Source organism: Cavia porcellus, unplaced genomic scaffold, assembly GCF_034190915.1.
Source record: "Cavia porcellus strain 051 isolate PalLab524CR breed Dunkin Hartley unplaced genomic scaffold, mCavPor4.1 scaffold_6, whole genome shotgun sequence".
NCBI classification, from domain to species: domain Eukaryota; kingdom Metazoa; phylum Chordata; class Mammalia; order Rodentia; family Caviidae; genus Cavia; species Cavia porcellus.
The window spans coordinates 59864359-59892267 of NW_026947489.1; the positions used below are offsets into that span (position 1 = coordinate 59864359).

The following is a 27909-nucleotide window of genomic DNA, read 5'->3' on the forward strand; positions in this document are numbered from 1 at the left end:
CCTGAACTGCATAGCGAGACCCTGTCTCAGAAAAACAAACAAATAAATAAATGACATACCGAAAGCCTGTCAAAAAACAAATTGCTAAAGACTTTCCACCTTGGTTTTAAGGTAGAAAGATTCAGGGGCAGATAGTTTCTAACGGGAAGATGCAGATTCAGAGATAGAGTTCTATACAAATGTAAAACTTAGCTCTCCTAATGAGGTGGTTTTGCTATTGACTATAGCATTTTATTTTAAAGTTGAGAAAGTAACTTTAGAGAGGATAGGTCAGGAGCTGGCAGCTTCTCTTCTCCCCTCTTCTCCTCTCCTCTCCTATCTTCTCCTTTCCTATCCTCTCCTCTCCCCTACTGTCCTCTCCTGCTCTCCTCTCCTCTCCTCTCCTCTCCTCTTCTCTCCTCCTCCCCTCTTCCTTTTCTCTCTTTTGTCAAGGCCCAAGTAGAAAATGCTTTAGGCTTTGTGATCCCTGTGACCTCTGCTGGGGGGTCTCGGCCACGCTATGACGGTGTGCACACATCCCACGGCACGCACACACAAGCACCGCTGTGTTCTAATAAAACTTTATGCATAAATAGGCAGGGGCAAGCTTGACCTGTGGGCATTGGTTTGCTAACTCTTGATCGAGGCTTCCAAGGTCACAAGCAAGCAAGGAAAGGAAAGAAAGACTAACTCCCAACAGGTACTGACTAGCTACCAGCCGGGGACCCAGCAGCGCTCTGCCAGCTTCCCCGTGATGGCGTCGCACACCCAGAGGTCTGCCTGAACGCTTGACCATCAAGAAAACCAGGGAATTCAGGCTAATTAATTAGTCAAGACTTTGAAATCCTCGGAGAAAAGGACCTCATATTAAGTGCAAACTGTCATCCTAAGTAATATATTTGTGGCACTTTCATTACATTTTCTCTCAAATCTTGAAAAATATGCATCTCTGGCTGCCAAGAATTTCATCGTTACATAATTATGTAGCCTCCCCAAATAATCACTTTTTAGTTTGTGATGCTCAGTGGGGCATGATGCCAGCTGCTGAGACCTGATGGAGCTGTTTAATTTGAGACTTATTAGCAGGGCACAGGTGAAAATGAACAGTCTCACTGAAATCCGCTCACAGTGCAAAAAATATCAATGCCTATTGTTCAGGGAAGTTTGTGGGGGAAAGAGCACAAGTCTAAGAAATGTTAAAATATTTTGTGTCATGATTGGAGATCTTAGGGGCAGATATTAATAAAAACAGTTTTTATCACAGAAAGGCAGCTATTTCAGTATATGATTACCGTGTTTATGAATAACATATTCACTAAAAGGGTCACAAAATGTAGTCATGTGACTCCTTAAAAGAATCAAATAAAAAATTTTCAGTCTTTGAACATAAGCAAGAGTTAGAACTTTAATATTAGAGTACATTTTTGTCTTTTGGTTTGTTTGTTTTGTTGGTGAGCTGTTTGGTTGGTTTCTTTGAGATAGGAGTCTCACTACATAGTTTCAGCTCCCCTTGAACTCACTATGTAGCCCAGCCTCGCCTTGAATTAGTGAAGATCCTCCTGCCTCAGCCTCCCAAGTGCTGGGATTAGAGGCATATACTGCCACCACACTTGGCTTGCAATACAGTTAGGGACTATAAATCTAAAAGGGCATCTGTGAATCAGTCTATGAATTTTCTAATCCCAGTGCATTCTCAAGATACAGTTTCCAAGCTATTAAAACTCCAGCTTTCTGGAAGTTCTAATATCATGCTGTATTTCCTGAAGAGAGCCCACCTGAAATTCTCTCCTCAATGAAATCAGCTTATTGTCATTATTTAATGACACTGCACCTTAGGAAGACAAAGACTGGCGGGAGTAATACTGGCTAGTGGGATGGATACTGTTGAGCTGGACACAGTGGTGCATAACTGTTATCCCAGCACTCGGGAGGCTGAAACAGGAGGGTTGGCATGAGCTGGAGGGCAGTCTGGACTACACGGTGAGACCCTGTCTCAAAAATAAAATAAAAAAGAAAACCGACACATATAATTTAGATCTTTGGAAGATTCGGAGCAATGGGAGTCATGTGATCTTACTACTGGGTTCTGAGGTGCTGTGGGCTCTTTTCAAGGGTTCTTTCTAGGTTTTTGTTGTCCTGAAAAAAGATGCATGAAAAAGACAATGAGGTTTTACATTCATTAAAAGTAGGAACCAGTAATAGTGGTGCACACCTGTAATTCCGGCACTCAGGAGACGGAGGCAGAAGAATTGCTGGGAGTTTGAGGCCAGGTTGTGCTACAGAGTGAGTGGAAAGTCAACCAGAACTACATAGTGAGACTCCGTCTTGGAAAAAAAAAAGAATCAAAAGCAAGGCTGGAAATGCAGGCGTGGGGACAGGATGGAAAAGGGCCGGCCTCCCACGAGTGAGGATGTTCAGTTAGGCTTTAACTAGCATTCACGCCAGACTGAGCCATTGCGCCCACACTTGTGCCCTTAGGTCCTTGGAGGGCACACCTGATGCCAGGCTTGGCTCACACACCTCTCAATCCGTGCCCCTGGACTGGGACAGACTGGGAGCCTTCCAGTGTCTACACAGACAGGTGCCTTCGCTTGTTCCCCCAAAACCACTCACAATGGAAGAAGGCTGTGGTCCCCAAACAACTGAGATTTTCTTCCAGGGAGGAGAAGTGATTGTTGGAGAAATAACAGGGAAAAGTAGTAAATCTTTTATAGCTTTCTTTCTGTTTCCAGACAGGCAAAGCATAATCACAGAGGCTTCTGTCCTCTTTCATTTCAAAGCTGTAATCATGCAATTGTTGTCAATTAAGATGCTAGCGGGGCTTAGGACCCCTACCTCAAACAACTGAGGGCCCCAAGTGAGGCTCTTGTCCTGCTTCTTGGACAGTGGTCTTGGTGAGCTGTTTGCTTTGGGATTGCAGCTTCTTAGACAGAGGTGACCCTACCTAGAAGAGAGCTACAGCCACACAGTCATCTCCAGGCCAAGGGTATCTCGTGCTCGGGATGCTCCCATCCTTGTTAAGACTAGACATGCAAAGAACCATGGGTAGCCGCTGTGGTGATGCGTACCCAGAATCCCAGCACTCTCAGTGGCTGCTGCAGAAGGATCACAAGTTCAAGTCAAGCCCGGGCAATTTAATGATCTAAGTAAGATCTTGTCTCAAAATTAAAAAAAAATTTTAAAAGGCTAAAAGTGTAGCTCAGTGTGAAGGTCCTGGGGTTCTGTGTTTTGTACTGGGCAAATAAAAGGATTCCCAAGTTCTGTCTATCCCTTGGCTGTACTCACATGGCAAGAGAATCATTTTATAAGCACATTTCTGTCACTGGGATCATTCATTTCTCTAAAAATCTGCTTGTTTATTTATTTATCCATTTATTTACTTTTTTATTGTACATTTCTTTTTTCCTCAGTTTGGTTGTTTTGAAGCAGAGGCTCACTATGTAGCTCTGGCTGGCCTTGAACTCATATGTAGCCCAGGCTGGTCTCAGACTCTCAATGATACTTGTGTCTCAGGCTCCTGAGTGCTGGGATAACAGGTTTGTAACACCGTGCCTGGCTAGTTTTTATTTTTTATTAGTACATGTTTGCAGCATATAATGATTGCATTGCTTATGACTCCTTGGAATTGTCTACATTCCCCTCTGCTATAGAAAAGAGTGTTAATCTTATAAATTTTGTCAGGATAGGGGTCATTGAATAATTGCATGCCTATAATTTCCCCCTCTGCAGTGATTCCTTCCCTTGTATATTAACAACCTGGATTCCCTTTCTGCTGTTCAGTCTATCATCAGTTTTTCTCAATGATAATAATTAATCAAACTGTTAGGCCAGTGTTAGACCCAAGGGAGCTTGAGGGACAAAAAGGAGGGGCTGACATCCAAAATGCCTTTAAAATGGGCTCTGTAATCCCAACACTTGGTACACTCAGGTAGGAGGATCACTGTGAGTTCAAAGTCATTGTAGGCTACATAGTGAGTTCAAGGCCAGCCTGAACTACATAGTGAGACCTTGTCTCAAAAAAAAAAAAAAAAAAAGGATACTTTGCCAGTTATACTTAAGTAAAGAAATAGAGATTCCTGTGTACAAAATGTTTATCATCATTTGTTAGGTCTTGGACTCCCAGTGACCCCACAGAGTGCAATGATGTGTTAAACTGACCCATTGTGCGTGTTCCATTGGCCATCTGCAACTGAAATGAATAAACACTCCTTAGAAGAAGTACAAATAGACAATAAATACATGAAAAAATGCTCAACCTCATTGGCCATTAGAGAAATGCAAATGAAAACAGCGCTGAAATTCAGAATGTCTGAATAACTTACTCCAGAAATTATGGCTACCGTCAAGAAACCAGATAGTAACAAATGCTGACAGGGCTGCAGGTGAAAGGAAGCCTTAGCCATTGCACCAGTGCAACCCCTGTAGGAATCCGCACGGAGACTCCTTTCTCTGAGAGTACAGTGATGTTTGAACCTGTAGATGCCGACTTGCAGCCACAAGGTGGCAAGCCAGGCTGTGAAGAAGGTGCAGGCGGAGACGCTGTCCCCAAGGCATCACGAGCTGCGGCTGCAGCCCTTCGCGGACTTCCCAGGCTCCTGGTCATCTGCGATGATGTCATTTTGGAATCACTGACCAGCAATAGTTCTGTGATTTCCCACTGACTGTGTTCCTGGTCAAAATGGCAATAAAATGAATCAGAAAGTAGCAGACAGCTGCAGCAAATGGCATTCTGATTTTAAATTATTATTGTTACATTGTAGTATGGTAAAATTTAACATTTTCAGTGGCAATGCTATATCTGGCATCCTTAACATTTTTCTTTTTTTAATTAGAATTTTTTGTTAGTACATGTTTACATTCGTCATGGGGAGTTAGTACATAAACCATCTTAATTCTTTTTATTTCTCCTCTCCCTCCCCTCTTCCAAAATTTTTAAATAAATGACTTAAGGATAATCGTGAGTTTCCAGTTTTGCTAAAGGTAGTTGTTGCTGTAGGAAGTCATTAACCCCAGAAGGACAAATATATATTGGAAAACACTGAACTTTATCTATTGATTGATTGTATAATCTATAGTCAGCATGGTGGTATGTGCCTGTAGTTCCAGCACTTGTGAGGCTGAAGCAGAGGGATCAGCACAAGTCTGAGGCCAGCGTGAACTACATCATGAGTGCGAGTCCAGACTGAAATACATAGTGAGACACTGGCTCAAAGAAAGTCTCATCTATAATACACAAAGCATAATTTTTTTTTTTATCGGTGTCGGGGATCGAACTCATGAACGCCTGCTTGCAAGGCAGGTCCCCAGCCCCTACAAAGCATAATATTTAAACACAAATCATCATATATAACAAAATGCACTAGTCACAAGTGCATAATTTAAAGAATTTTCACAAGTGGACGCAGCAAAAAATAGCCCTTTTCCTGCCCCGTCTCTGCAAAGCAGACAAGCTCTCCTGGTGTCTCATCCTGTAGAGATGCTTTCCTCTTACTAAACTTATATGCATAGGCTCACATACATTAAGTATAACTTAAGGACATTGAATGGTTAAGAAGGCCATTTTTATAAAAGTACTGCAGCTACTCGTTGAGGAAGAAATGACAGTACATCACCACTTAGCAACCTAAAGTGAAACAGTGGGTCACAGAAATTATTATTAGCCATTACGTGAAAACCCAGGATGAGCCATTCTAAGGAGGTGACAGTAATGCTCATGGGAACTGACCCCAGCTGATCTTGTCATCATCTATACAGAGCCTCCCAAGAGAGGAAGCCCTGTCCAGAAAGCACTTTTGCCTGCAAAACATCTAGGTCTGAATGTGAGTAAGCCTCTAAATTCTGCTAATAATTGATAAGAAACATGTGCGAAGAGGAACATGCTGAGTGATACAAGTTGAGATACAATCAGTTTGGTGAAGAATTCAGCTGAGGGTGATTTAGCTGAGGGTGTAGTTCAGGGATACTTGTCTAGCATGCACAAGGCCCTGGGTTTCATTTCCACACTGAAGAGAAAAGAAAGCAAGAACGTAAGAAAGAAAGAAAGAAAGAAAGAAAGAAAGAAAGAAAGAAAGAAAGAAAGAAAGGAGAAAAGAAGTATGGTTAGTAGATCAACAGCATAGACATTCTATGGGAGCCAGGAAGCTCAATTTGTACTTCAGTCTACATTTCAAAAGAGCCCAGGATGATTTGCACACACCAAAAATTTTTTTTGTCTTTTTCTTTTTTATCGGTACCGGGGATCGAACTCACACACCAAAATTTGAGACACGTGATGTGTAAGTAAACAACTGATCTGCTTCAAAACATACAAGAATAAAACACAAGAGGCAAGCACCTCACAGACTAAAAAGGCTTCAGAGACTTATTAACCATGTGGAGTAGGTAAGTATACCTGCCTGGGTTCTGATTCCAGCAGGTCAACCATTAAAAGTAGGCAAAATGTGACCATTTTGATGCTTCGATGGTATTGGAGAGGTAGGGTTATGCTGAGGAACAGTGTGACACAGTACAGAGCAGGCAATAATTAATATTAATAAGTTGGCATGAAAATAAATTGACAGTCTGTCCTATTCCTACCTGTCTTGTGGTGAGAGGCCCACCTGGTTTAAGGACAAATTAATCTTTAAGCCCATGACTAGAGCTGAGGCCAGCAAGCAGTCTGTGAAGTCCTGGTGTTTCAAAGAAAGATAACAGGGCAGCTGAGGACTTGACTCCTACAAACTCTAGCTCAGTGGTCACAGTTAGCAGACAATCAGGTTACTAGTTAACCTTGATCTCTTCCTGTGTGCTTTTCCAAAAGTGCATTGTTCCTCAATTGACCATGTCAGTGGCTCACCCCACCACCAAGACACCCTCAATCAATCCATGCACCTAATAAAGGCCAAGGACACTGGTGTCTTGTGTCCTAACCTGTCACTGGGTTTGACCAGCCCTTTGCACCTTGTAGCCAAGTATGCTTGTCTGTGTTTTGCAGTGTCATTATTATACCTCTGAGCAGGAGATTTGTAGTCCTAGGTCTGGGCCCTAATAGGGTTGGACTCTTCAGGTACAACGATGCATGTGATTATGTTTTTAGAGTCCTTATTTTGGAAGTACAAGCTAAAATATTTGGTGGGTGGAATACTGTCATGGAATTTGCTTCAAAATTACCCAAACTATGCTGGGTAGAGAGAAAAGGCAGTTGGAAGTAGAGATAAGACAGAATTGACCATGAGTTGATGCGTGGGAGCTGAGTGAGGGACATGTGCAGCTTTGATATGCTGGTCACTGATGAAAGAGGTATTCTGGGTAGCAGAAAAGATAAATAAACGAATCACAATTTCATTGTTAAGGGAGCCTTTTAAAGTTCTGCAGAGACAGGGGACAGAGGGAAGAACTGGATTCTTTCTACCTCACTGACTGCTAGGCCATGGTGGCAAGTGGTGTCCAGTCAGTGTGGGATGATGGAGGGCAGATGCCAAAATCTCAGCCTGGAGGTGAGTTCCAGCACACCAGCTCGGGCCCCAGGAGAGTATAAGATCATCCCTCCCAGTGTCAAGGACTCACCCAGCTTCCAGCAACACTAGACTAGGTTTGAGAGGTTTCAGGGGCCAGATTAGACCACGCCCAGTGATCTTCTTCAATCAGGGGGAGCTGAGGGCATGTGAGGTGAATACAAGCACATTGGTCCTTGCCCAGGGAGAGCTTTGGACCATCATCCACAGTGGTTAGGAGCCCACCGAACTTCCTGGAACACCGGAGGTGGCACTGGAAGTCCTGTGGGCCTGACTGGACCACACTCAACAACCTCCATTCAGTCCCAGGAGCCAAGGGCATAGGAGATGATTTCCAACATACCTAGGGGAAGCTTTGGAACATCACTTTAAATACAGAAATATAGGAAAATGACAAGATGAAAGATCAAAATACAATCTCAAACCTCTAGCCCATCCCAAGAAAGCCTAGAAGCCATGTACATAGAAGAAAATATATGCCATACTTCTGAAATACTTGAAATGATAGAAACTGAAATAAAGAAGCAAATCCGGGAAGCACTAAAGGAATTCAAACTAGAAATATCTCCCGGGTAAAAGAAGAAATGATAAAAGTAATAAAAAAGAGGCTGAACACATCTAAAGAAGACACAGTTAAAAATTAGAAGAACAAAACAAAAAGATAGAATCCCTGGATGAACAATGTAAGAAACAAACAGAATACATGAAGCAGATGCAAGTAGATACACAAGAAATCAAAAATTCCATCGAAAGTTCTCAAAACCACCTCAATGAAAGTGAACATAGAATTTCAGACCTCAAAGACAAGATTGCAGCTAGTGAACATAAAAGGAAAAATCTTTTGAAAATAACAAGGAATCAGGAAATAACAGTTCATCAGCTGCAAGATGATGCAAAAAAAAACAATGTTAGATTGATAAGGATAAATGAAAAAGAAAGTAACAACACAAGTGATATTAAAAGGCTATTTACAGAAGTAATAGCTGAAAATTTCTCAAACATGAGAATGGGAACTGACATGTGGATTAGTGAAGCATATAGAACTCCAAATAGCCATAACCAAAATAAAACTATGCCCAGACATATAATAATCACCATCCCAGAAATCCAATATAAGAACAGAATATTAAAAGCTGTTAGAAAGAAAAGACAGATCACTTATAAAGGAACACCTATCAGAATCACAGCAGACTTCTCAACATAAACAGTGAAGTCAAGAAGAGCATGGAGTGAAGTATTTCAGATCCTAAAGGAAAATGACTTCCAACCTAGACTGATGTACCCTGAAAAACTGTCCTTCAGAATGGATGAAGAAATAAGATACATCCATGACAAAGAACAGCTGAAGAACTTCATGATCACCAAACCAATCCTGAAAAGAGTACTGAAAGATGGTCTAGATACACATAGGGAAAAAATCACTAAGCAAGGCGGACAATTAAACAGAATGGAAAGATAAAGATGCAACAGCAAGATAACATGTCAACAATAAACCAATATATAACAGTTATAACCATTAATGTAAATGGTCTCAATTCACCAATTAAAAGAAACAGACTGGCAGAATGGATCAAGAAATGACATCCAACCAAATGCTGTCTATAAGAAACCCATCTAACCCAAAAGGAAACTCATAGACTGAAAGTCAAAGGATGGAAAACAATACTTCATGCAAACACGAACTGAAAAAAAAGCGGGGGTAGCTATTCTGTTTGCAGACAATGTGAACTTCAAACCAAGAATGATCTGAAAAGATGAAGAAGGTCACTGCATCTAGTTAGGGGAAAACTTCAAGAAGAAGAGATAACAATCTTAAATATATATGCACCAAATTCCAGAGCACCCAGCTATACAAAGCAAGTATTACCAAAAATGAAAAATTAAACAAGCAATAGCACAGTTGTAACAGGAGACCTTAACACAATTGACACTAAAGGGCAGATCAACCAAACAGAAAATCAGCAAAGAAATAACAGAACTGAATCACACTTGTGAACAAATGGACTTGATAGACCTATACAGAGTGTTCCACCCAACAACATTAAAATACTTCTCAGCAGTACATGGGACATTCTCTAAAATAGAACATATACCAGCCCACAGAAATTATTTAAGTAAATACAAAAGAGTTGAAATTATCCCATGCATGTTATCAGATCATAGAGCCATGAAGCTAGAAATTAATGATAAAAGAAAGTGAAAAAACCCCACAAACACATGGAAATTGAATAACACACCCTTGAGCAATCAGTGGGAACAAAGGAAATTAAAGAAGAAATTAAAATCTACAAGCAAATGAAAATACAAATACAACTCACTGGAATCTGTGGGATGCAATGAAAGCGGTCCTCAGAGGAAAATTTATTGCACTGAGTTCCCACATTAGGAAAGCAGAATGAACACAAATAAACAACCTAATGCTACACCTCAAACACTAGAAAAGAACAGCAAGTCATGCCCAAAGCCAAAAGAAGGAAGGACATTATAAAAATCCGAGCAGAAATTAATGCAATAGAGAAAAAGAAAACAATCAAAGAATCAGTGAATCAAAGAGTTGGTTCTTTGAAAGAATAAATAAAATTGGTAAGCCCCTAGCCAACCTTATTTTAAAAAGGAAAGAAAAAGGTCAAATTCATGCAATAAGGAATGAAAAAGGTGAAATCATTACTCACAATGTGGAAATATAGAAGATCATCAACACCTGTTTCAAAAACCTCTACTCTCATAGGTTTGAGAACACAGAAGAAATGGATAGATTCCTAGAAATTTATGAAGTACCAAAGCTGGATCAAGAAGATGTAAAACTGTTGAATAACCCAATTTCTATTAATGAAATTGAAAATGTAACTAAGTCCTTACCTACAAAGAAGAGCCCAGGCCCAGACAGATTCACTGCAGAATTCATCAAAAATACAAAGAAGACTTAATGCTGACACTCCTCAAACTCTTCAATGAAATTGAAAGGGAAGCAATCCTTCCTAAGCCATTCCTAGAAGCAAATATTACTTTAGTACCAAAACCTGAGAAAGACCCAGCTTAAAAAGAGGACTACAGGCCCACCTCCCTAATGAACATAGATGCAAAAATCCTCAATAAAATATTGACAAACAGGATGCAGCAAATCATCAAGAAGATTATGCACCACAACCAAGTGGGATTCATCTCAGGCATACAGAGATGCTTCAACATACATAAATCAATAAATGTAATCCACCATATCAATAGAGCCAAACATAAGAATGACATGATCATTTCTATAGATGCAGAAAGAGCTTTTGATAAGGTCCAAGACTCATTCATGCTAAGAACCCTACAGAAAATTGGAATAGATTGTCTTTATCTCAATACGAAAAGGCCATCTGTGAAAAATCAACAGCCATCATCATATTAAATGGCCAAAAACTGAAGGCCTTTACCTTAAAATCAGGCACAAGACAAGGATGTCCCTTATCACTGCTCCTATTCAACATAGTACTAGAAATACTAGCCAGAGCAATTAGACAAAAGAGAGAAATAAAAAAAGTAAAGATAGGAAAAGAGGAAGTTAAATTATCATTATTTGCAGATAACATGATACTCTAATAGAAAACTCCCAAAACTCCATTGAAAGACTCCTAGATATAATAAGTAAATTTAGCAATGTAGCTGAATACAAGTCAATACTAAAAAATCAATAGCATTCCTATACACTAACAACAAAATCACAGAGAGAGAAATAAGAGAAGCCACATCCTTCACACTACCATCCAAAAAAAAAAAATGAAATACTTAGGAATTAATCTCACAAAAGAAGTAAAAGATCTATACAGGGAAAATTATAATACCCTGAAAAAGAAATCGAAGAGGATCTCAGAAAATGGAAAGACATCTCTTGTTCATGGATAGGAAGAATAAATATTGTGAAAATGGCCATTCTCCCAAAACCATTATACAGCGTCAATGCATTCCCAATGAAAATACCATCAAGATACCTCATAGATCTAGAGAAATGACTCTTAAAATTCTTCTGGAACCAGAAGAGACCTAGAATAGCAAAGGCAATTCTAAGCAGCAAAGACAAGGCAGAAGGCATCACAATCCCTGACTTGAAGTTATACTACAAAGCAACAGTAGTAAAATCAACATGGTATTGGAATAAAACATATCTGAAGATAAATGGAATAGATTAGAAGATACAACCACAACTACAAACACACTCAACCACCTTATCTTTGATAAAGGGGCCAAATATGTTCATTGGAAGAACAACAGTCTCCTTAATAAATGGTGCTGGAAAAACTGGCTCTCCATATGTTGAAAACTAAAACTAGACCCATGCCTATCACCATACACTAAACTAAAATCTAAATGGATCAAAGATCTGAATATTAAAACAGAAACACTAAATCTGTTGGAAGATAAATTACTAAAAATCTTGAAGACATAGAGGTAGGTAGAGAATTTATGAACAGGAATCAAGCTGCACGGGAAATACTTACCAGAATCAATAACTGGGATCACGTCTTATTAAAAAATTTCTGCATGTCAAAAGAAATCTCCAGCATAGTGAAAAGAAAACCCACAAACTGGGAAAAAAATCTTAGTGAACTGTCCCTTCGACAAAGGACTTCTATCTAGAACATATAAAGAATTTTAAAAATCAGACCCCCAAAATTCAAAGACCCAGTCCAAAAATGGGCATCTGAGATGAATATGCTGTTCTCATATGAGGAAATACAAATGCCAAATAAATACATGAAAATTTTTCATCATCATTAGTCATTAGAGAAATGCAAATTAAAACAACAGTGAGATTCCATCTCGCTCCAAAAAGAATGACCAGGATCAAGAAAATTACCAACAACAAAAGCTGGAGAGGCTGTGGGGAAAAAGGAACCCTCTTGCACTGTTGATGGGAGTGTAGACTGGTGCAAACCATTGTGGAGATCAGTCTGGAGATTTCTCAAAAAGCTGGGATTGGAGGTCCCATTTGTTCCAGCTATTCCACTTCTAGGCATATTCCCAGAAGAACTGAAAACACCATACCACTGTGATATGTGTGCACCCATGTTTATAGCAGCACAATTTGTAATAGCCAGATCTTGGAAACAACCTAAATGTCCATCAACTGAGGAATGGGTAAAAAAAAAAAAAAAGCGATGGTATTTTTATACAACAGAGTACTACTCAGCTATAAAGAATGATCACATTGAGATATTTATAAATAAATGGATGCAGCTTGAGACCATACTCATAAGTGAAATAAATTGAAGTCACATGTGTGAATACCATATAGTCGCCCTAGTGTAAGAAATAATAAGCATACATAAGATTTTATGGTAATCATGATTCCCCATTACATTAATTTGAAGCCTTATAATGTTTTCATTCATTAGTTGGACCGGTTTTATTCTGCTTTGTTTGATTTTATTATGTGTGATGCTATGAACAACTATTTGTCATGTGTCATAATGTCACAAGACATTATGACAGCCATTGCTGTTTAATATCATCTTGCTTTAAAGTCCTACCATGCTCTTGTTCTTCTGTTTCCATTGATTCTATCATATTGTATCTTATTGGATTTTGATGTGTGTGATAGTTATAAACAAATTTTTATGGACAATGGGTCCCATTTGTTCCAGCTATTCCACTTCTAGGCATATTCCCAGAAGAACTGAAAACATCATACCACTGTGATATGTGTGCATCTATGTTTATAGCAGCACAATTTGTAGATAATAGAGTAGCCATTGTTCATATTCTGTTATTTGGTTCTGAGTTCCCTGTAATACTTTCATTCTCTTGAATGGTTTTATACTATTTTGTTATGTTTGATACTATTGTATGTGAAAGTATGCTCAACTATTTCAAGGAAAGAGACATTATGGTAGCTACTATTAATATCCGGTGTAGCCCAGGCTTGTCTTGTGGTGAAGTACTGTGTTGCTTATATTGTTCTGTTCTGATCTGCTTTGTTCTGTCCTCTTTTGCCCTAATTTCTTTACAAGAAAAAAAAAAGAACAAAATCTCAGCCCACAGTCAGCAAACACACAGACTCAAACAATCCCTCAGTGCTTTGTTGTTCATTTACAATTTGCAGGATGTCTGGTTCCACAGAGGAGGGGCTCAGGCAGGCAGGAAGAGCCGAGGTAAAGCCTGTGAATCCTCCTGCCTCTGCACATCTGTTTGATTTCAGAGATTCCAGTGCCAGGGCCTTAGTTCCTATCCCACCACTGCTCAAATCACCTGTTTGTCTAGTACACAAGTATATGAGTTGGCCTCACAGCTATTGCACTATGCTGTATTTTTAATAGAGTAAACTATTTCAGACCATGTGCAGGAGCCAAGTAAGTGCTGTCAGCTTGGTAAAGGAAACCTGAAGCAATCTCCTTTGACTTGGCATGATTGTCAAATCACCTTCAGAGTTTTGGTGACTCTCCTGCTCTATGGAATTCGCTTTCAGGAAACCTGGTGTCCCAGAGGACCCCAGCTGGCCTTTGACAGTGAGCAGCTGGCTGTATCTGTGGAGCAGAAACTACCTAGTGGTACAGGTAGTCTAGTAATAATTACCTGCCTGTCACACAGTGAGAGCTGAAAGCCAGCAGAGTCTGTGGAAGGATGTCCAGGGCTATGGAGTACATTACAGTCTCCTCTCTGATGTGAGGACACACCCCTTTGAGAGAGAGACTCTAGTATTTTGTCTTATTGTATTTTGGACGCTTGGACAGCTTCTCTGACCCAACGGTTACTGATAAGCCATCAGTGTTTGTTATGTTTTCTTGAGACATGGTCTCATTATGTAGCCCAGGCTGGCCTCAAACTCCCATGACCCTTCAGATTACAGATGTGCACCAGCACATGCAGCTAAAGTTATCCGTTTTAAGCACAAAGAAAGTGTGCTCATCACACTTTCCTGTGGAGTGCAGGCTGCAGTGCAAGCAGCCTCGCAGGCCACCAGGAGCAGGGTGGGTGACTGGAGGTGGCATCTAGTATACATTTGCACAGCGTCCCCTGCTGCACTGAGAGTGGGAGCAGGAGGCATTTAGCAGGTCTTCATGGTGCTTGCGGCCTCAGGCCCAATCACCTGAAACACATCTGGGGACTCACTTTCCTGCCATCACCAGCCCTTAATGGTGGCTGCAGACCCCTCTGGGGCCAGACCTGAGGAAGTACGGGAGGGTGTGCTATCTGCAGTGTCACAGGCTCCTTGCCCTGGGCACATAGCTTCTCTCTAGGCAATGGCTGTAGACCTCATATTTGAGAACCGAATGACAGAGTGTGGCTTCCTGTTGGTGTGACAGCCTCCTGTGCCTCTGGTTTAGGCTTTTCTGCTGGGCTGCAAGGTGTTAGATATCCTGCTGGCTGCCTGCCTACTCCATCCCTGGGGTGGTGTGCTCTCCCCGTGGTGCTGAGGCTCAGGTGCCCCTAGCCACCTCTCCTTGATCCTGATGGTAATTGTGAGCCTCAGCCTCTGCTGGACAGATGGACACAGCTACAGCTCAGAATTCGGTCACCTGCAGGAAGTGTGAGTCCTGCTCTGCAGCCACCTTTCCTACCGTCACTCTCAGCTTCTGGGGAGAGTTTTTCACTAATCAGTTTGTTTAAAACAACCTTGTACTCTGTTCTACATCATGTGCTATGTCTATCCTTGGTTTTGACTGACAGCTTTGTTTTGCCATATTTGACTTTATTCTCTCCCCCCCCCAAAAAAGTAATAAGAACTAAGGAGTAATAAAATCCAAAATGTGTAAATTTTGTTGTAAAAAAGAGAGGGGAAAAAAAGAGCTCTAACAGATATAACAGCAAGTGTGTTTAGGGATGTTAAATAGCTGACTATATTAATGTTTTTGGATCATTGAACACAGCTGTTTGCAATCTCTCTGTTTGAATGTCCACTTTGTATCCTTTGATACTGTGATTTGAGCAACTATTTCCAAGATGATAATATGTAATCTATTAACAGGTGATTTCTTACTGTTATGTTTTTTTTTTTTGTTTTGATTTTTTTGTAGTTCTGTATTACGTGTACCCTTACACCGCTTTGTTTTGTTTTGGTGTTTTTCTCTTTTTCCTCTTAAATAAAATTAAAAAAAAAACAACTGGGGGTTAAATCCAGGGTCTCGGACTGGGCTAGAGCCCAGTCTTTATTGGATTTTTTATTGTCAAGACAAGAGTTCACTAAGTTACTAAATTGCCGGAGCTGAACTTTTAGTCCTCCTGCCTTAGCTTCCTGGAGGACCAGGATTACAGGTGTGTGCCTCCATGCCTAGCTCCAGAAGTTCCTCCCAGAGGGGCTTGTGAAGGGGACATTCTCTGTGTCCCCCCAAGACAGCATTCTCTAGCATTAGATACTATGTATGTGACCTTGTTTTCTGTTACTGTAACCAAGCACCCGAGACAGAATGGAGACTGGAAGTCTGGTGGGTGCCCCCTGCTGTGCTGTTAAGTGGATCTGTTTTCCTCTGCTTCTGAAGTCACTGATGTCATTGTAAGAAGCCAGCGTCATGACCTCATCTAACTCTAATTACCTCCTGAAGTCCTCACCTCCAAATGCTACAACCTCAGGACTTAGGGATTTAGTTTTCAAAGCTGGGCATGGTGGTACACACCTGTAATCCCAGCAAGTGGGAGGCTGAGGTATAAAGATGGTCATGACTCTGAGGTCAACCTGGGCTACATAGTAAGCTCAAGGCCAGTCTGGACTATGTAGCAAGACCCTGCTTCCAAAAACCCAAACAGAAGAACAAAGGAGCAACAGGACTCTGGTGATCCCCACCCCTTCTATGCCTGTGTCCTGTTACATTTTTCCTGCTCTCTGAAGAATGCAAGGAGAGAAAAGCAGACTAAGAATAACTGTGATTTTTGCTCCTGTCCCAAGAGTGACAGGAAATGTCACTCATGCTGACAGTAGAAACCTCCTGAGATATTAATGTAGCATCACCCGTGTAATGACAACCTGAGGGGTCACAGCTAGCCCCTTACATCATAGAAAATGTCAGAGCAAAGCAAATGAGAATCGCCCTCTTCTTCTAACATCTTCTCTGAAAGATCTCTTAAAATCCTTTCACTTCCGTAATTCCCCTGGAGTAGCCTTGTCCGATAGAAGTATAACTAAGTACCAATACTTCTCTTTTTTTGAAAGCCAGCTAACCTGGGCCTAGTGTTTTACGGTTATCTCAGCACACACTGAGTGCAGATGGATGTGAGCATGGTGTGAGGGCTCATTTTAAAAACATGTTTATTATTCCATGTTTGCAGTATATCACAATTACAGTCATTGTGGGGAGTTGGTACCCACACATCATACCCTACTCAGTTTTATTTCAATCCCCTTTGTCTAAGTCACTGTTCCTGTAGCTGAGACACAATGCCAACCCTATGACTGAAGGAAAGAGAGATTTCTTATGGCTCACATTTCAGGCCATAGTTAGCTGACTCCAAGGTAAGGCCTGGCAGAGCAGAGCTACTCACAACATAGGTGGACAGGAAACAGGCAGAAGAGAGGAACCGGAGAGGGACATGATTCTTCCAGACCAAATCCCCAGTGACTGCCTCTTCCTGCCAGGCCCTACTGTGTACAGCAATCAGCAATGAGTCTGCACTGCAGCCACCTCACGAGCATCCATCTATGAGCACAGGAGGCTTCAGGTGGACGTCTAGATATAAACAGTAACTCATTCCTCCCCTCTCTTCTTTCACAGCATAATTTTGCCCATCCCTTTCAGGCATTTAGATAGCTGTCTTGGCTTTTGCTCTCAGGAAATGTATTCTGAGGCAGAGAATGGTGTGCAGGTATTTGGGATAAACATTCAAAGGTCAAGTTCTAGCATAATTACTAACTTTATTATACCCTTAAAGACATTCTTAAGTGAAACCTGCAGTTTTTATATTTCTTGTGGGTGCAGTGCAGTGAAGAATGCCAGTGACCATGGTCTGGGTTTCATATAACTGCTATGGTCTGTGCGCAGGTCCCCCCAAGTACACCCACTACCACTTTGGCACCATGAGCACAAAAGTCAACAGTATGAAGAAGTAAACAATCCCTTAGCATCATTGTGAAAATAACCTGACCTTTCATGACCCACTGAATGGGACTGGGGACCTCCAGGGATCATGGAACACAATTTGAAAATCTGAATGAGCCAATTTCTTCTGATTTTATGGCAGAGAGAGGGAAAGTGGCTATGGGATTGGAGCAAGAACATAATGCTTACATTGTCTGTTCCTAGTGAGTTAAAACTGCTTCCATTCCCCCTCTTAGAGGAACAATAATGCCCCATACCCAGATCAATAACTGAGTGTCCCGTATCGTAGGCTGCGTAGATCCACTCCAGCAACTACATTCACCCATACATCCTGCACAGCCAGTAATGTGGCTGGTCCTTGGACATGTCTGTGGCAGGTTGCTGTTCTCTGTTATAACCCAGTTTTTGTAGAGACCACCTGGATTACACGTGACTAGGACAGAAGTCCATAATCTCTGCCATCAGACTCTCCTCTGAAGTAGTATTGTTGTTATCCACTATCCCAGCTCCTACTTTGAGGAGGAAGTTTTGGAGACTCCATTTGACCTGCCCTCTATAGTAAATTTTACCCTGAAGGTCAAGCACCAAAGTGGGATTCTGCCAATGACCATGATATACATACGATGATGCCCTGGGGAAATGGAGAGGCCACCAAGGAGTGCGTACAGTGGTCCAGGGCATCATCCATGAGCCAGGCCTAGACTGTCTTCTCCCTACCACTGCTGTAGCAGGGAGGCCAGCCATGCTGTGTCCCTGAATGTCAGAGTCAATTCACCCTGTGGGTACGTCCTTTTCCTGGTGCAGTTACCTGCACAGATAGCTGTAAGTTGCCTGGGGAGGAATACTGCAGATATTTCTGTAGACCATCATTGCTGCTGGGCTGCTGGAGTATTCCTCACAGACATTGAGCCCCTCTTTGGGCCTCAGAAATGGTTTGACCTTGGAAACTGGTTTCCTTATTGGGCCATCGGCTTCCTGGTCATCTGTCCTTGGTTTGTTTTGAGTGATGAATTAAGCCACTCTCTCTGACTGTCTACGTATTGAGTCCAGGACTGCTTGTCTGTTGGACACCATTCTATTCTTGTCAATGATTATGGAGGAATCACTGTATTAGCTACTAACACACAGTTTTCAAATTCATGTATTAATCTTATTCTTAGAAGACTTCAGTAACAAGTTAATGTGTATCCAAGCCTGATTTTTTTGCCCTCACTAGAATAGCTATGTTTTTAAGAATGCATTACATCACTTTGAAGTTACCACAGGGAGATTAACTTCTCAGTACATTCTAATGATACTTGTTTTTCTTTGTGAGAAATAGAATCTTGTAAAATAACCTGCTTCTTGTTTTCAAATGATTAGAAAACTTTTGACCAAATTTACACGTAATATATGTACAGGACTTCGTGATACACATTGAATGCACTTTAAAAAATATTATCCCACTTTCCTTTCTGTCATATAGTTTTCCTTATTTCAACTTATTTCATCTTGCTGCATCATGTGTCTCTGTATGAGGTGCTGCAAGTCCTAACATATTTTATGGGACTGGGGGTGTAGCTATGTTAGAGTGGCACCAGGCATGGTGGCATATGTCTGTAGCTCCAGTACTCAGAAAACTGAGGCTGGAGGATTGCCATGAGTTCAAGACCAACCTGGACTGGACTACATAAGTAAATTTAAGACCAGCCTACACTACATAGCAAGACCTTGTCTCAAAACTTAAATACACAAATAAGTAAATAAATAAAGAGTAGGGTGTTTGCCTAGTATACACAGACCCTACTTTTGATTCCCAACACTAGCTAGGTAGTAGATCCAAACTTCTGGATAGTATCTATTAATATTCTCCTAATTTCTGGGGATGTGTATCTGGTTGTTTATAGGTGGAGGGGAGTTAGATGTGTCCCTTCTCTTTTTTGTAATACAGCACTTATAACGTCTTGTATCCAACTGTTTCTGGATACAGCAAATTCAGTTTAGTGGGCAGCGAGATGGCCTAGCCTCTCTCTGGGATAGGCCTTCTACCTCCAATACCGGGACATCTCTGAGAGTAGCAGAAAATGTCATCTTGCCTTTTCACCCAAAAGAAAACAAACACTTTAAGAGTAGTAACCAAGAGTTATGTACAAAGGAAGCAGTCAGGTACCCAAATCTGGACGAGAAAAGTAGGCGCAGCACCCCCGACTGCAGCTAGGAGAAGTGGAAGACAGTGTTCGAGGTCTGCATGGCAGCTCCAGGACAGGTGCCAAAAGTTCATTGGCCAACTCGTCCCAGGAGAACAACTATTTCAGGCGAAAGCAGCAGGACCTCGGACAGCACTGCCACAGACTGTGTCAGCACCGCGGACAGCGGCAAACGCAAACCCTGCTGCGCTCAGTTCTGTTCTGCTCTGCGCGAAGCACGGTGAGCGCGCGGCACCGCGGACAGCGCCATACCCGCGCGCGGAGTCAGGCGGGGACTGGCGGCTTCATCAGCTGATGCCTTACGTAGGGCTGGATCCCACTTTGATAAGGCAGGTCTGGTGGGCGCGCCAGCATCCCCTCCCTGGAGTCGCAGCCCCAGACAGAGTGGGAAAGGAACGCGCCCGGATCAGAAGGCAGTTCCTGGGAGGAGGTATCTATGTGGCTTCCCTAATGAAAAGCTGAGACCGTGGGCAGGAGGGGGTTGGCGGCGGGAGCCACGCCGAGAGTTCGGCTCTGACGCACGGACGAGCTCTGAGCACCAGCTCTCTGCAGGGCCAACCCTGGGATGCTGTACTCCGGGCTACGGGACAGCCGTCTTCTCCCAGGTGAGGAACCTGCAGCATGTGACCTAGCTCCTTGACCCAGCTGCCCTAGCCTCTGGGGACTCCAGGCTCAGGGACTTGCAGCTCTGTGCCCTCCTCCAGACCGTCTCGTCTCTCTGCACGCTCAGGCAGGAGGCCGGGGCCACCTTTGTCCTCCAGACGCCTCGCCACCTGCCAAAGGCAGTGAACATCCAGACTGCTTCTGAGCGCAGAGGGCCGCCTGGAGACTTGCGCACCCTTGCTGTATGCGTGCCGCGCTGGTGTCCTGCCCTAACGATGGATCTGCTTGTGAACTTCTCCTTTACCCTCTCCACCCCATCCTCTCTGGAGTCTAACCACAGCCTGGGAGCTGAGGACCTGCGCCCCAGCCCGCCCTTGCTCTCCGTCTTCAGCATGCTCGTTCTGACCTTGCTGGGCCTTCTAGTGGCAGCCACGTTCGCCTGGAACCTGCTGGTGCTGGCCACCATCCTCCGCGTGCGCACCTTCCACCGTGTCCCACATAACCTGGTGGCCTCCATGGCTGTCTCCGATGTGCTGGTGGCCGCGCTGGTCATGCCACTGAGTCTGGTGCATGAACTGTCTGGGCGCCGCTGGCAGCTAGGCCGGAGGCTGTGCCAGCTGTGGGTGGCATGCGATGTGCTGTGCTGCACGGCCAGCATCTGGAATGTGACGGCCATAGCCCTGGACCGATACTGGTCCATCGCATGTCACCTGGAATACACGACCCGCGCTCGAAAGCGCGCATCCAATGTAATGATCGCGCTCACCTGGGCACTCTCGGCTGTCATCTCTCTGGCCCCGCTGCTGTTTGGCTGGGGGGAGACGTACTCTGAGCACCGAGAGGAGTGCCAGGTGAGCCGAGAGCCCTCCTACGCCGTGTTCTCCACCGTGGGGGCTTTCTACCTGCCGCTCTGCGTGGTGCTCTTCGTATACTGGAAGATCTACAAGGCTGCCAAGCTCCGTGTGGGTGCCAGGAAGACCAACAGCGTCTCACCTGTGCCTGAAGCCATGGAGGTGGGTGCACAGCAATCCCTAACAATCCCTCACTCGCATCTGTGCAGGCTGTACCCGGGACGCTATCCATCCCTGACGTTGGTGGAAAGTGGAACTTTTGGATTTAGGGAGGGTCAGGCTGGGGAGAAACCAAGGGCCAGAATTTGCTCTGACAAACTTCACATCCCGGAGCTACCCATCCTACTGGCATCTCTGATAGGGGACTTCCTTAGCTATAAAATGAGGAGCCTGAGCTGCCTGTTCTACTTGGTCTCCCTTGGAACTAAAACCTTGTGGGACTGTGACAACCTTTAAGGCATACAGAGAAGTAGGTGCCTAGGGCATCTGGAGTCTGCACTTCTGAATCCCCTGCAGCTTTCTATCCTGAGAGTGGGTACTGGGTAGAGGAGTTTCTGGACTCCACAGGAGATCACCACACTCAGGAATAGCACCTTAGAGTCCTTCTTTTCCTTGAAAATTATGGCTACCAATTTTGCAAAATGTGCCTGGGTTGCTGTCGCTTGACGGCGACCTCCCCTGCTGATGTGGGATTGCAAGTATTGTTTACTTGGGTCTCAGTGCCTATGTTGGTGTCTGTTCCATGCCTTGTGGCACTGCTCAGCTCTATTCCCTGTGGCCCCATCAGCTGCCCAAGGACCATTTGTTTCCCTCCTGATCGTGAGGACACTATGGCAGGAAATTAAAAACTCACGACTGACAACTGACCAGCTCCCCACAAATAGCATTTAATGTGAAACCACCGCTCCAGCAAGCAGGAAGCCTCCTTTTTTAAATTTTCTTCTCATCCACACTTTCCTGTTTTTTGTTAACTCTTGATAACCTGACCCTATGATGCCAGAGTCTATAGTCACATCAATCCACTGGATGTGCAGACTTCTTCCCTACCCCTTCCTTACTGATTACTAAGGCTCATTCTGAATCTCACTCACATACCGAAGTCAGGTCAGGAACATTCACAGGCCTCATTTTCTGTTACTGGGCTCTGGGGCAGCAAAACGCATTTAATGAAGCATCCCGCACCGTGCGCACTATGGGCTTGAAGAGAGAAGAAGCGGAAAGACAGGCTTTGCCTATGGAGATCTGGGGAGACAGATGGATCTATGGACAGCTGGGGAGACAGACACCTTTTGTGAGTCCTACAGGATGGCTGCATTTTCTCTAGTTGGTAGCTAATTCTAGACATACCCAGTGGCCAAAACTTAAAGAGACTAGAGATGTTTCTAGGGAAAGTAGAGGGATTCAAGAAGAAAGAGGGGAAAAGGGTTCAGAGGTCATCTGTCCTTTGTCTGTGACAGTAGTCCTCAGCTAAGGGTAGCATTGCATCCCAGGGCACAGGTGGACAGTCTGGAGACATTTCTGGTAATTCAGACTTGGGAACAGTGTGCTACTGGCCTTTAGCATGCAGAGAACAGGGATGCTGCTGAACTGGACAGCCCTGCAGCCAAGACTTGTTCAAACCAAAATGTCCAGAACATCAAACACTGGGAACTCTGAGATATTAGATTTCTGCACTGAACAGGAAGCAGCAATGAGGAAAGATGCCAGAGAGACCACCAAAGTATAGGAGAATACACTCAGATTCTGGATCAAGAGTAAGAGGGCTGGTCACCTCCACAGCCCTGTCTACAGGAATCCTCTAAGGCTGGATGCCCATCAAGGCAAGCAAGGTTGACAATGAACACCAATCCCCACTTTAAGAGGAAAATCATTTCCAGTTGGCTCTTTGTGCTTGTTGTGAAAGGAAGAGCGTGGTCCATTGTCTTTGTCCTGATGATAGCAGAAACAAAGCATTATGAGACCTTTGTACACAGACACACACACACACACACACACACACACACACACACACACTGCTTCCTGTCCTTGCCTCTTTTTAAAACATGTCCCTTCGCTTTCTGAGACCCATACATGATCCAGGGTTCTGTGTATAAAATGGGGGTGCCTTTGTCCTTTTGTTATGCTGAAGGATAACAGCAAGCCAGGCTTCCTGACTGCTTGGTGATAGTGGGTGTCAAAGTTTCTAAATACAGTCCTACTGCCAGCAAGCTGTGTTACCTAGGGAAACCACAGCATGTCTTCCCAGTTTCTTCATCTTCTGAGTTTCATTTGAATGCATGCAGGCCCTAACCTACATCAGGCACTGGGATGGAAACTGGCAACAGGAGAAAAATGTCCTTAAACTTGTCAAAGGACATAAACCATCCTAGAAGATCTGAAATTAAATGATGGAAAGAAAGGTATAACTTACCAGACAGAGAAAGCCATACGGGTCTGGTCAGACACACTCTCCCTGTGCAGAAAGGAGAAAGCTGATGTTGCACAGTGCTTCTGGAAGGATGCTCTGGGGCTCAGGCTGTTAAGGTACAAGGTGCATCTGTATGAACAGCTGTTGCTTGGTTGTTACTCTGATGGGAATTTGTTGGAGCGAGTGCATTATTGATGAGCTGACATTTAGAAGCAAAAGGCCAACACCTGTAGATTGGCTTGTAAAGACATCTTCATTGAGGTGAACTGTCCTTGATCGAGGAGTTGGTTAGAACCAGTTGGAGAGCCTCCGTCTTCCCCTACATGTGTTTTTCTCTGCCTCCTACTTGTGGTCCTAATTCAGCCAAAGCTTCAGGGAGACCATCGAGGACTTGCCACATTCTAACTACTGTTGTTGGCTCTCATTAAAGGTGAAATTTCATGTGGAGATCTGAGGTCAACAGTGCTCACTGAGGATTGGGGTAGCTCTGTGGTAGAGTACCTGTCTGCATGCATGAGACCCTAGGTTTGGTTTCCAGCCTGTGGGGGAAGGGGAGGGGAATGCAAGAGAGGGGAGAGGGGAGAAAGGAAAAGGGAGAAGAGAAGAGAAGAGAAGAGAAGAGAAGAGAAGAAGAGAAAGAAGAGAAGAGAGGAAAGGAGAGGACAGGAGAGGAGAGGAGAGGAAACGGGAGGGAGATTGTGCACTGATTCACATGACTGTCTAGTCTTTCAATCATTCTAATCATCTCTCTGAATAAGGCTGAGAATGCAAATTTGTGGACAAAAGACACTGAACAGGTATGGGACAAACAAGTTTAACTATAAGCAGACTGTGGAAGAGCTGGATGAGATCCCAAATTATGATGCAAGTTCTCCTCTCTCTGATCAAAAAAGCAAGTCTCAAAGTTTCTCCGTTTTTTTCTTAGGGATTTAGGTACTGCCTTTTCTTCTAGCTTACACAGAGGTCATTTTACCATGTATGCATGCAGGTCTAACAGGAAGTAGTAACTGCTGTACAGGAAGTAGTGCCTGAGGAGTCAACTCTGCAGTTGACCAGAGGAAAACTTCAGGCTCTTTGATTAGTCATGGCTACAGGGGCTCAGGCATTGCCTGGGGACAGAGAGCACTGGCTGTAATTTGCTTTGAAAGCTTATGTGGCATTATTTACTGTGACAGCTTTTAAACAATAATGAAAACTTCTATTTACCTAATTATCATGAATAGAATCACTCCCTATCCTTAGGAGTCTTTCCCTGTGAGAGTTTCACTCTTTTGTGCTCTTTGATAAGAGGTGCAGGGTACAGGAAGAGAGATTTTACTTCTGATTTTGTGAGTGTGTTAAGGGTTGCAGTGTTATGGACTATGTTTTCCAGTATTTATCTCCAACATCTTCATCTTTAATTGCTCAGCACCTGATATTTTACTGTTTTTCAAATAAATTCCAGCAAGGTTGTTATGCAAAATCAATAATTCATATATCAACTATGCTATTTTAATGCTAGTATTCTTACTACACTCTAATATGTGTTATATAATAAACAAGTCAGATCCACTACTGTAGAGAGGCAGTGTGTTATGGATTAAGAACTGGTGGTCAACTTAATGCCAGCTGGATTACATCATCATGGCACTGAGCAAAGATGCTCCACCTGAGGAAAGTTGCCAGGATAAATAGGTGGAGAAGGAGAAGGAGGTTGTTGAGACATTAATACATTGTTGCACTGAGGCATTGTGGGGTCTCCTATGCATTGCTGTTTGAGCTGTTGGCTCTCCTGGAGAAGCTCTGGTCCTCACATCAAGCATTGCTTCCTGGCTCCAGAGGGGAAGACGTGTGCCACTTGGTCTCCAGGATGAACTCATCATGCTGGCTTCCTGGCATGTACCCGACTGTGCTGGTCATTGGAGGAGCTCTGGGCCTCCATGTAGCTAAGGATGGCTGTGGTGCTTTTCAGGACAGCCCTGGTCTTATTGTGAGTGTGACTTCTCGGCTCCAGTGTAGAACCCTCATCCCACTAGCACAGCTCCTTCACCCTGCTGGCATGGACTTCCAGGCTTCCCCTGCTGACCTTTGGGCCTTCCCGGCACGGATCCATAAAAGAGACTGGAGTGAGTCCTTCTTGTGGGCTCTGGATCTCCAGTTGGACTTGTGGGAGGCACTGTTATGAGCTCTGGGTTCTTATCTGGACTCATGTGGGACATTACTGGGGACTCAGGCCCTTGACTAAATATTCTATGTTCTTGGTGTTGCGAATAGATTTCCTGCATTTTCTTGTGTCAACTCCTGGTGACCATTATAAAAGTATTATAAACTCCATGTCCTGATTCTAATTGTTCTCTGCACAACCCCTGACTACAACACAGTGTGAATTGGGTAAATGGTTTGAATTAACCAGGCAGACTTTTCCTCCTTGTCTAGCACCAAAAGGATTGTGTGTTTCGGACAAGCAAGTTCTGTAGCTCTCCTGAGCCTCAGAAGCCTGGAGTCTGGAAGAGCAAGGTGATGGTCAGGCCAGTGTCACCTCTGAGTGTGATCTGCCAACTTAGGATCTGTCCTGTGGCTAAGCTGAGTTGGTAGCTTTGCTAACTTAGGTAATTCACCCATTGCAATTCCCTCCTTCATATTTAACTGCTGCATGCTCAGCCACTTGTGGCTTCCACTCTCCTACAAGCTAAACACAAGTCTGGGTTGGAGAGAGGTACTTTCTTTTCAGGAAGTTCAGCTTTTTGTGAAAGAAGGAGCTGAAGGCGGAGACCGTCCTGCTGCAAGCTCTCCATTGGAGGACCCAGGAGCAGAGCGAGGGCTGTGGTGTGTTCCACTTAATGGTGGAAGCCCAGTGTCCAGTGACTCTTGAAGTATGTTCCTGACACACATAGGTGTGTGGGGTCAGACAAAGCAGAAGCCCAGAGAGGTAGGCATCCTGACCAGGGCACTGTTACTTTGAAAGGACTCACTGAAATCTAGAACATCATAAAGATTTTAGAAATCTGGCCCTAAGTTTATAGGTGTTGGATAAAGATTTATCACATTTTCATTTTACTGGGTGTTGGACCTGGATAGTGCAGCACTATATCCACAGCCCTTTAAATTTTTGTTTGCGCTTTGATTTTCCTCACTAACAGTAGGATCCTCGATCCCGAGGCTCAGGAGTAGCAGAGAGAAGCAGGTCCCAGTCACTCTGTGATCACAAAGGCTGAGTCCCAAACTCTATAGCACGCTCTGCCACCAAGCCAGCATGCTTAGTAAGGTAGAGAATTACATGCTTATGATATTTGCAGCATTTCACAGGCTCCTTGGGCAGGACTCCATGGTAAATTAGGAGCTCCTTGTGCTAAGTCTTTGTTACTGAATCACATGCACTGCAGCCCTGTAGTTGCTGTTGTCTCCTCTGTTGAGCAAACAGGGCAGTGGTGTCACACTCCTCCACATCTACGACCCACGTGAACAGCCGGGCTTATTGTCCCACTTCCTGTCTATGGCTGAGTCCCACAGCCACTGGGTTCCCATGCCTGGAAATCCAGCTTTGTCTTGGAGTGGACATGTGGGGCCCAGGCCATTCTCACCTGGGCTCAGCCTGGCAGATGAGAGCTAGGTCTTCATGACACTCCTGCTTGTGTCTTGCAGGTGAAGGACTCCACACAACAGTCCCAGATGGTGTTCACAGTCCGCCCTACCACTGTCACCTTCCAGACAGACGGGGACACGTGGCGGGAGCAGAAGGAACAGAGAGCAGCCCTCATGGTGGGCATCCTCATCGGGGTGTTCGTGCTGTGCTGGATCCCCTTCTTTGTCACCGAGCTTGTCGGCCCCCTCTGCTCCTGGGATATCCCGGCCATCTGGAAAAGCATCTTCCTCTGGCTTGGCTACTCTAACTCCTTCTTCAACCCCCTCATCTACACAGCCTTCAACAAGAACTATAGCAGCGCCTTCAAGAGCTTCTTTTCGAGACAGCACTGATCATAGTTGAGGGCAAAAATGCCTTTGTCCTGTGGCTCTGTAGAAGTTTGGACTCTGCACCCTGCAGCCACGGAGTGGTAAAATTCTCCAAGTACCACATGGCCATCTCAGAGCTCAGTTCACCCATTTCCTAACTTGCACACAGCGGGGACATCTTCACCCAGGGCTCTGTGTGTCCCATTTGCCTCCTGTCCCTTACTCTGCACCAGCAGCCGCAGACCTGGCCCACCAAGGACCCACTCCTTCCCTAAGTCCACTCCAACACAGCCCCTGGCATGGACCTGGAGAAGCCCTATCATGGAAGCAAGTGGGAGGAGGTACAGCATAGGGGCAAGGGAAGGAGGATGGGAAAAAAACCCAATGAGATGCAAGGAGACCATAATACTAAGCTGTCCAGACTCATTCTCGTGTGCACCTAGTAACCGTGTC

The 27909-nt window shown here is 43.9% G+C and overlaps 1 protein-coding gene across 1 annotated transcript; it reads left to right on the top strand.

The window, feature by feature from the left end:
- Positions 1-19957: 19957 nt before the first annotated feature.
- Htr5a (5-hydroxytryptamine receptor 5A) lies at positions 19958-27882 on the top strand. Its single transcript, NM_001172755.1, is given in 2 exon segments — positions 19958-21281; positions 27148-27882. Coding segments are annotated over 2 exon segments (1071 nt in total). The 5' UTR covers positions 19958-20543; the 3' UTR covers positions 27481-27882.
- Positions 27883-27909: the final 27 nt, after the last annotated feature.